The following is a 10842-nucleotide window of genomic DNA, read 5'->3' as shown; positions in this document are numbered from 1 at the left end:
TTTAGATAATTAGCGAGCGTAAGGTCTGCCGTCCTATGCGAGGGCGCGTTTAAAGGCCGTTTAGAACTTGGCAAGGTAGCTCGGGGTCTGCATTACTGCGCTGAAAGCGTGCTTGGTAGAAACGCGTTTTAGACGAAAGAAACAAAGATGGCGTCGCGGCGAGGCGCGGGCGCGCTGGGTAGGGTGTGGAGCGCCGGCCGCTTACGCCGGCCGTAGTTTATATACGCCTGGTGCTCTGCCTCTATATATATACACCCAGCACCCGCGTAGAATGGGAAGGAGGTGGATCCTGCCCGACGCCCGGTTTTGGGAGTGGGCGGCACAGAATTACGTGCGAAGAACACCGCCAATGGCTCCGTCCCAGGTTCTTGTTTTGCTTGTCGAAACGGAGGCGACCTCTAACGTACTTTCCTGAAAGCTCGCTTAATCCTCCTCCATCGCGAGCAGACGACGCTGCGGTCTTCTGTCCGCAGCAGACGACGCGTTTTGCGGCCGTAGTTTGTCGCATTTACTGCAGCGTGGCATTTGCGGCTTTTTTTTTTCTTCCGCTGTGCACGACTTCGAAGTGTGGATTCCCTCTTCTTTTGCTGCTAGTGTTCGCCACTTTTTCCTACCTGGAAAGGAAGCCTGTTTTGCGGCGCCGTTTTTTTTTTTCTCCGCGCCTAAAGTAGCGGTGCTAACGGCTTCAAGATGATGGAAGGAACGCTTTCTGAGTACGCCTTCTACTTGCTCTTTCCGTGTTCCCTACTCGTCGGACTGCTCTGTTTGGCCAAGCACATCATTCGAAGGACCGAATTCTTCCACAACGACGACTCCCTTGAAGGCAAAACCATTGTTGTGACAGGTAAGTTGCTCAGGAAATTCCTATAGCATTATATCTTGGATTTCGTCCGTAGTTGTGCGTGGCGAAGAATAACTCGGATAGCTTTCGAAAACAAGAAAATTACGCAAGGTGCAGTTGTGTAAAGAAAAAAAAAAAGATTTTTCACTGATTCTCGACAAAAGTGATAAAGGTGTGGCCGATGTCCCCGAAACCTTTACGCATTTATTGTAATGAAAATGGTGCTGTCCTAACTTGCGCCGATTTCTTTGGAGCTTCACAAGATCTTTTTTTTTTTTGACAGTCTCTCTGCAGGGACAATATTCCAACGTAGGTCCGCTTTTTTTTTCCCCAGTCGTTCACGAAAACATCCTGCATAAGTTGTTAATACTGGACAAGCTGTATTTGTGTTACGTTTACTTTTTATTGAATATACGTCGTATAAGCAGGCATTTGCAGACAGAGCATCCTTGGCCGTACAGAGAGGTCTCGCCATATTTTGTTAAATAGTTACGTATTGTCGATGAAAACGAGTCGCCCTTCCAACGGCAACATTGTCATTCAACATCATTCGTATCTGACTGCGCTAGTGGCACATATGAAGTTGCTGTTCGTTTGGAATGGACAGACCAAAAATACACGGAAAGGCTTTAAACTGCAGCTTGAACGCCACTGTCAATGAAATTTTCAGTCTTTGTTTAGTGAACAATTAATTTTTTCACGAAAGCTTCGAGAATGTAAAACTCGAAAATAATAAAACTCCACTCGTTATAACGAAGTCGCTTTCTGCATACGCTATATCGGTTTATTCGATGTTCGTGAGTTCTGATCACATCACGCACTGAACGTTCTGTGGACCCCAGCATTTCTTAAGCATTTCCGGTACAAAGATGTACCATTTTTTCACATCTTCGTGCCGGGTTAATCAAACTAAAAGGCGGCCGGTCCTCGAGCCTGGCTTCATATGACAAATGAAAGACGTGCCAGTTGCTCACGCGTGTCCACATAATTTTTTGCATTGCCTCCACTGTTGACATGGTTGTATCAACACGCATTAAAACCTTGGCCATTGTTGGTGTAGTCATTTTAATACTACTGCATCAGAGCCAATTTTTTATGGTGAGATACCGCTTATAGCAAAGCACATTTCTAGGCTGAATACGACTTCTTTATAACGAGGGCCTGTAGTAATAATACCACCTGGGTTTTCAGTCCCGAGACCACCATATGATTATGAATGACGCCGTAGTGGAGGGCTCCGGAAAATTCGGCCATCCGGTGTTCTTTAATTCGCGGACCTCTCGCCTCCATAGAAATGCGATCGCCGCGGCCGAGAGTCGAACCCACGACCTTCCGGTGAGCAGCCGTACACCTTAGCCACTGTTTTACCGAGACGCAGAGGCTTGTTGTGTGTTGCTGCCGAAATCGTAACCTTGTCATGTCTTTGGACCAAGGTCGTCTTCAAATGTTTAATATGTGTTCTCACGTCAGTTCCCATGTTTTTTCAGACTGTATACGCTTTTGTAAGCGAAAAGTATATGAAAGGGGGGGGGGGGGGGCGACTTCACGCTGGAAGCTTAGGACTATAAGTATACTCCAAAGCACTTCGAAATCTTTTGGTATCGAGCGTACACGTTAGCTTGCGGCCAAATCCCGAAATGTGTCGAAGTCGGTACACGTTCACAATCCCTTTCCGATTGACTGTTCATTCGAATCTGTTCTTGCTGCAATACCAGACGTTTTATCGCTATTCTCGTGATGCAGAACGTTAGTATTGTAACTCGCTGTGATGCGTCTTCCAGTGACCCTGGTGCCGAAGGTTTACCCTTTATTGTAGGCATGAGAAAAAGGGGAAGTGAAAGAGACCGTCACCAATATTTATTTATTTCAGTATACTGTCGACCCCAAATGTGGTTTTTACAGGGGTGGGGGTACATTCCAAGAACGGGAACAAGCAAGGACACTGAATTGCTACAGTGCAATCGTGGGGAGATCATATGCGGTGGGGTATTTATGGAGAGAATTGTATATTTGTGTAGTCATAGGCGTGCGTGGGGTTCCCCTCCAGTCAGGGGGGGGGGGGGGAGAGGAAATGTTCTTTGCAGTGCCCCCCCCCTCCTTTATTAAGTCAATGTATGGAACTAACATCGCGCCCCTCCCCCTTAGGTGACTAGAGGGGGTTGACGCTTCTCTCTCTTCGTCCCCCCCCCCCCCCCCGAGCACACACCCACGTGTGCAGCGCTCTGATAAGACTAGTTAGGAGGTCTGTCGTAATTGTCCTTGGGGAGGAAGGAAGATGTGCAGGGTCGATCACAGTATTCAGGCTGGTTACACTAGAAGGTTAATTCTACGTCACGACGGAGATATTGGCTACATGACGTGTAATTATGGTGCCAATAAGCACCGCAGTAATTTCTTGTATATGTACCAAACATCAGCTTCGATGACGCCATGTATACGAATGAGACATTCACCTTATATGTGGACGACCCTGCACTCTGCTACTGTTCAATGATTCGTGGTAGACGACGCTATAAGTGACAAAATGCAATTGAAGATAGCGTTTACGCTCTCGTGACTTCTCTCTTGCGTCCAAATTTGCACGCGTCCGGTTCGATGCTATCCATTTCGCTATCTCGTGTCGTCGAAACAGAACCAGCGCCGAAGTGATCTTACTAAAGTGTAACTTTGGTCTGGTTCGTTTTGCATTAGTGAGTAGGAAAATCGCGATAATCCACGCTGAGACAGGCAAGAGCTACGACACAGACTTCTGCAGCAATTTACGACGGTCTTTTTTTTTCGTCTGGCTTTCGAAGAACTGTGAAAATACACCGCCAGAGGTCTTGCATAGGCGTCGAAGACGAGTGGCCTTGACCGCTTGTTTTCGCCCGTTGTTTGTTTCGACACCGGTGACGTGTGTGTGTGTGGGTGTTTGTAAGATCGCTCCTGGGGTGCGAGCGCCTTTCTCAGAGGAGATGCTCGTCCAAAGTGTGTGTGCTGCGCCTGGATACCGGGCGGCCGTCCGGCGGTGGGAGATCGCTGGCGGACACATTTAGCAGCGGTGAGCTGGTGGGTTTAAGTTTCAGCTTCCCGTCGGTGCAGGGGGTCTATTTCGGGTCGGCTCGGCACTGGAAGGAGCTACAGGGCGCCGGGGTATGCGTCCACGGCCCCTGCCGACGTCGGTACGCGAGCTTGCAGACATAAGAAGCCAGGCACAAGTGGAGCAAACAACGCTTGCTTGTGCGTGCATACGGTGCGTTTACTAAATCGGTGGAAGCATTAAGAAATTAACACGTTCAAAGTGCAATCTTTGACTCGAAATGCCAAAACCGAGACGCGATTTGAGAAAGGAGAAAACTCCAACCAAAATTTATTTTAGGAAAATTTCTGTCCCAACCAGGCAGACATCTGCGGAATGTTTACATTTAATTCAATACATGATTAGTTTGAACCTTCGCGAATGGCTTTTGATCACCTGAACTTCCTTTAACGTCCATCTAAACATCCTATATGCGGAACGTTTCTCCCCTTAGCCGCATTTGAAACCTGGCTGTCTAGGTCAGGTGTAGAACCCGCGACTTCCGGTTTAGCAGAGGAATGCGAAGCTATACGCTAGCTTGTCAAAGAAACATCATGGGTTGATTACAAGAGTGCATCACCTCTTTTATGCAGACCTAACTGTTCATGTTTGCCTGATGATCGAATGCTTAGCTTTAGCACTTTTATGCAAGCTGTATGAATATAGCAGTATAATACATATGTTGTGGAGAAACTGCCAATTAAAAAAAAAACGAAACTATAGCGTACTGCAGCGATAGCGTAAAGAAAGCTTTTTAAGCTGTGCGCTGTCTCAAGTTCCCATTTGGATGTGCTTTAGTCCGCGAAGGAATTGAACGTTTGAACGTTGCTCCTGCTCCTCATCACGTATAATTGAGGTAAATAAAGAGATTCTTCGACCGATCGAACTTGTTGTAAGAACGACCAGGCGCTGTCACAGCCGTACATTCGCCGTCGCCTCCTCGTGTAGTTTTCTGCCCAATTGGCTATTTAAGGATTGCAGATAGTAAATTTATCTTCCATTCCCTGTGCATGTTGCGTTATAAGGCAGCTTTCGTATTCTGTCTCCACTCCTGCGATGAACCTTCAAGGCAGAAGTATGTTGAAAATAAACAAAACAAATAACGTAATTAATTGCTCGGTAAGCCATGCATGTCCCACTTTTCTTTTCGCCACCGCTCCCTTGCTCCCACCGAACTGCCGACCTTTTTTTCCGACTCACCGATGCGTGGGGATATGAAACTAGTCAAGATAAGATAAAATTAGGAAACGAAAAAAAAAAGAGAATAGAGAGAGAGAGAGAGAGAGAGAGAGAGAGAGAGAGAGAGAGAGAGAGAGAGAGAGAGAGAGAGACAGCGAACTGCTTGTGGGTGAAAATCCTGAACAATTTGCTACGGCAACCTTAGTTGTTTGCAGTTTTAAAGAAGGGGCTGGGGGCACCATGAGTATACCCCGTGCATTTTCACTGCCGAACCTTTCACGTCATTTCTTCAATGCGTAGAGTTAAGGCTACACACGTTTTTTTTTTATACTAATGACAACGAAGGACCCCTGATGTTGCTATCAAGGGCTTACTTTTCACCTGTATACCGGAAAACTGAGTGGCACGTCTTTGTGAGACGCACGTTGGCTCTTCGTTTTCGCAGTCGATGCGGAGTCTGTTTTTCTGTTTTCATTCGGAATCAACTATTATGGGGGGATGGGGGAGCTGAGCTGTGGTTAGACTTGACCTCTTCCACTTTTCATTATGGAGTAGCGCTAACAAGACAAAGTGGCGCCGGCGAGTGAGATGACACAGGCGCTGACTGTCAACTGACGTTTACTTTTTTTTTTTTTCGGGAAGACAAGATATACACATACAACAACTAGTGAAGCGCAATGGCCCCGTCCAACAGCAAAAACATAAACAGCATTTGAATACCATTTTTCTCGCCCTATGACCAGCAAACCAACTTCCATATCAAACAGGGATGATGAAGATGGGGACATTGTGGCATCTAAGGCAATCGTATTGTCATATTTTTACCAATGTTTATGAACACCTCGATACGTATATAATATACAATATAAATAGCGACAAAAATTCAAACCATGTACAGCGACTATACTGCCATTCTTTTTTTTTATGATGTAAAGTCAGTTGGCTTGAACTGCCCCCATGACAAAACAACGCAATGGTGGAACTATAAACTTTAAAGAAAGTTCCCTACACTAAAACAAAAATTACTTCGTTTAAAATTTCTGTGAACAAAGCTGACTCTCAATCGTATGCGTTTTTTTGCGCAGTTTTTTTTTTTTGTACCACCTTATCCTGCTATATTCTCAACATAGGCATAAGTGGCGTTTTCGCCAAGCTTAGGATTTCATTTTAGAGCCTGTGGGCTACACACAGGCAAAAAAAAAATAATATTAGGAAATATGACGCTTTATGAAAAGTTTGATATAATAAATTTGTGCAATTGTTATATAATCACTTTTTGTAGAAAAATTCCCAAAAAAAAAAAACGCTACAATTTACTCGACTTTGCCTGCGTGCTATATGCAGTGAAAAATAAAGGTAACATAAGGAACGGTCCTATAATCAAAGCACGATGCTCAGAAACTCAAAAGAAGCAAGTGCTGAAAGTAAATGGTCGGTTTATAAAATTTTTTTTTCATATCTACTTTCCCATAATTTCGTGGATTTCAAATGGCGGTCGCGTGCGCACAAATTTTTCGCCGCTCAAAATATTTTATCGGAAAGTACTGTACAATTTACGTCTATATGAGTGTAATTTTTTTTCGATACTTTTTATGGACGTAGGTTTTTGGCCAGCGTCACGATTGAAACAATTGGTGTGAAATTACCCATTATTATTATTATTATTATTATTATTATTATTATTATTATTATTATTATTATTATTATTATTATTATTATTATTATTATTATTATTATTATTATTATTATTATTATTCTGACCATTGGCCGTCTGGCTTCTTGTGTACTACAGTTTAAAAACAAGAGAACCCCGAAATGCTGCGGGAAAATACTCGTCTTTTGTACCACCAGGACATCACCTATAGTTATGATTTTTTTTTTTCAGTGCATAATTTCCACAAAGTTGAGCAGCTGCGCAGACTCAGGCGTCCTGGACAATTTCAGTTGAATTATTCAAGGCGATCTTCGGCAACGCGAGCGCGACCTCGTGTAGTCGTGGAGCACTGCGTTCGTGCTCGTGCAAAACTTATGAAGGGCACCGCACTGAATCGCGTTGTAATACCCGTTCTTTAGAACCTCGTCCATTCCTTTGATCCAACTTCCTTCATTGTTGCATTCTTTTTCCTTCTTGGCGTATTCGCGCCATATCGATTACGCTTTTAAAACGGCGCTATGTGATGTAGGCCTTTTTATATACCTCGCATATCTGGATTAACCGTCGTATTCTAGAACGTGCCTTCACCCAACCCTTCACCTTGACCTGAAAAAGTCGATGGGAGCGCCATCTTTTGGCAGATGAAGTCACTGCATATTGGCTATAATCTGTAGCGTTTCTTGACAAGCACAGCGTATATTTTAGTCGAGCAGCGGCGCAGTGCTCAACTCAGTCAAGTGAAGGATGAAATTCGAGTCGAGGAGCGTTTGTGAATACGGAGGTAAGATAAGTTCTTATACGTACAAAACGGGCTATTCATCGGTCCGTGAAGCCACGTGAAGGCGAAATACAAGTCACGGAAACATATTCAACTTTCTGACCCATCGCTGAGAAAAAACTCGCTCGCCGGATTCCGTGCCGACCAGTTGTGCCCTCGCGATCTCCGACGTCAGCGTAGCTCTGGCCGTCTGGGCTCGCCCTACGTCATCTCCTGACGCCGACCTCCGACGACAGTGTAGCTCTGACCAACTGGACTTGCTCTACGCCATCTCCTGACGGCGACAAGAGCTCTCGCAAGTGGTGCCCCGTCCTCGGACTCCTGTGACCGTGTTTCCATCTTTCCCATCTCTCCTATCCCCTCCATATGTCGTCGCTCTCCCGCTTTCACGCTTACTTCATCTCTCTTTCTCTCTCTCTACACCTTTATTCCTATCCTTTTAATCCCTCCTCACCACCATCCCTTGTAAGCTACTGTTGAGGTGTCGCTCCCTGAAGCAGACAGTTACGGGGCTCACTTTTCTTTTCTTTTCCTTCTTAAAACATAACCACTTCCCCCCCCCCCCGTCGCTGATGTTGTGACGTCACAGACAAAAAAAAGTCACCGTTTCGCTGCAAATACGAAGCAATGAGCGCGATTGCAACAAATTGGAATGCTATACGGAGTAATGCTAACAATAGACAATGGACTCCTGGCTTATCCGGCGTAAACAAAAAAAAAAAAACAAAAAAAACGGAGGCGCAAGGAAAAGCGGCAGCTGCAACGGAAAAGGCGACCTTCGTGTTAACGCTGCAGCGGTGACAAGAACAGAGTTCGTACAAAGGTATGAGCCGCCTACTAATCTCTGTTAAGATAGGGAACTCGCGGCAGCATTCTGGTGATTAACTGGGCACGCATTTTTTTACAGGAGCCAGAGTGTGTTATACTATCGGATAAAAGTCGAGAGCAGTGCGGCTTTTTGCCGTTGAAGGATCCTCCTCCAGCCAATGTCGAGGCTGTGACATTGTGATACCACGGCCGACCGCCATCGCGCTGCGCTCACGAGAAGAATCGCAAAGCGTTATTAGTCCGCAGGATCGTCTCAGCAACAGACGCGATAAACGCCTCGGGGAAACCTGAAGCCTTAAGCCGGGAAACTTGAGCTTTGAAGCTCGCAGAGATATTGTGGGCGCACGACCTATTTAAGGCATTCTCAAGGCAGGTTCGTGCTATGCCTCGCTTAACTAACTTGCCGTGAGTGGAAGAAAAGGGAAGTAGAGGTTTCTGCGCACGTGGTTCATAACACCAACAGATATGCTGTGAGCTAAAAACCAGTTTTAAATCCAAAAAGCGTAACTTGTCATTCTCGGGCACTTCGTGTCACAAACCGGTCGCGACATCACGTTGACGCAGAGTCACCATTGGCCGGAGGGGGGGTTCTTTTGACGGCGAAAAGCCTTACTGCTCTTGTAACCGAATGTAGAAGCGCTAAGCAACGCAGTCCCCCCCCCCCCCCCTCTCCACATACACACGTACACCTTTGGCGACCAACTGAAAGTTTCTCGCGCGATAAAAGCCAGCCGGTGCGTTTGTCCTCCACTTGAGCCCCGATAACAGCGCTACTTAACATTACGGTAAAATAAGCCCCGATAGTCTGTTCATCAGCACACCTTCATCAGCAATGACTTCCTTGAAACTCCCTCTCCTATCCACCAGACGGGATACCGATTCTTTGAAGCTATTGCATTCATTTCTTCACTCATCTTGTCGACTATCTTCGGATCATTACATCTCGTATGCTGATACTCTTTCAACTAGACGTTACCACAGCCTCAACTTAAAGCCTTTCTTTACACACTCGAACATTTTCAAGAACAGTTTTTTTTTCTTAGAGTTATTGAAATGTGGAATGACTTACCCGGTAGTATTCGTGAATTATCGTTGTCGGAATTTGTAGACGCACTGTTATAATAAATCATTTTTTTTATGTCAACCTTGTAATCAGTGTATTTTGTTCATGTAAATGTACCCCACTCCTGCAATAGCCCTGTATTGGGCTGCTGTATTTGAAATTAAATAAATAAGTAAAACAGTCGGCTGCCATCGCGCGCTTTCACTCGCGCATAAAACATAAGACGCGTGAGATATTGTTATTGACTGACTTTATACAGAATCTCATGGCGAAGACGGCTTCGAAAAATACGATTGGAATGTCCACTTAATTGTCATTGCAACACAAATAAAAAGTTTATATGCATACAGCGTACGCGAACTGAAAACTCTTCGTTGTTTCAGAAGTTTGGGACTATTCGCTATTGCAAATACTTCGGGAGGAACTGTTTGAAATAGGCCCTTCTACTTTCTTAGCCCACTTCGACATGACCTTTTGAAAGTCGGGCCTCGACGAGCTGCGCAAAGTAGCCTCCCACTGCTCCTCACTAGAAATTGAGGGCCGCAGGAATGGGGCGGCAGAGGGGGCTGAGACTACGCCCCTACGAATCTCACAGTTCTCGCAAGGGCGTAACCAGACATAACTTCGGGGGGGGGGGGGGGGGGGGGTTGAATTACTGTTAATGTATGATCATGCGTTCTTTTAATCTGTATGCGTGTATATAAATCCAGGTGCACAACACTCCCTCACCAACCAACCTGGCAATCGAAATTCTAATAGAGAGAGGCAGTTCTCAACCGCGCAAAGCACGTTACCGCTTCTATCTTGATCTCTGAGCAGCACATTCCTAGACGGTGTGGCAGTCAACCTTGATTCATCCTAACTATTGACTAAGATACAACGCTTTTTCCGGGAACATGTGTATAGGCGCGAGATATATAAAGCTTCCGGTCGAAGCCCTGACCGCCGACAAGTTGTTTACCTTCCGCTCGTGCCAATAATAGCCGAGTTCGACACGGTGGTGTTCGGGCTCTCCTCTTCGGCATCCTGGATGACCTCGTCTCGACGTTTGGAGAGTGACGTGCGATGACACATCATGTGGCCGCGTGGCAGTGATGTGGCGGCTGTAGGGACGCTTGTCACGTCAGAATAGAATCGTTCAGCGAGTGTTCCAGGTGCTTGTATCATGCGCACCTTTCCACTGAAGGCTGCCTGAGAGTCCGCCCCACTGCGGTGGTCTAGTGGCTAAGGTGCTCGGTTGCTGACCCGCAAGTCGCGGGATCGAATCCAGGCTGCGGCGGCTGCATGTCCGATGGAGGCGGAAATGTTGTAGGCCCGTGCGCTCAGATTTGGGTGCACGTTAAAGAACCCCGGGTGGTCGAAATTTCCGGAGCCCTCCACTACGGCGTCTCTCATAATCACATGGTTGTTTTGGGACGTTAAACCCCACACATCAATCAAT

The 10842-nt window shown here is 46.0% G+C and overlaps 1 protein-coding gene across 1 annotated transcript in view; it reads left to right on the top strand.

Annotated features, from left to right (window-relative positions):
- Positions 1-415: 415 nt before the first annotated feature.
- Positions 416-10842, top strand: part of LOC119180755 (retinol dehydrogenase 13) — a 37792-nt gene continuing 27365 nt past the window's right edge. The window contains exon 1 of the mRNA XM_037431899.2: positions 416-844. Within this exon, the coding sequence (XP_037287796.1) occupies positions 691-844 (154 nt within the window). The 5' untranslated portion in view covers positions 416-690. The remainder of the gene's footprint in view (positions 845-10842) is intronic.

Source organism: Rhipicephalus microplus, chromosome 3 (genome assembly GCF_043290135.1).
Source record: "Rhipicephalus microplus isolate Deutch F79 chromosome 3, USDA_Rmic, whole genome shotgun sequence".
Lineage (NCBI taxonomy): Eukaryota > Metazoa > Arthropoda > Arachnida > Ixodida > Ixodidae > Rhipicephalus > Rhipicephalus microplus.
The sequence above is the reverse complement of the archived record's forward strand: the minus strand, read 5'-3'. Positions and strand labels throughout refer to the sequence as shown.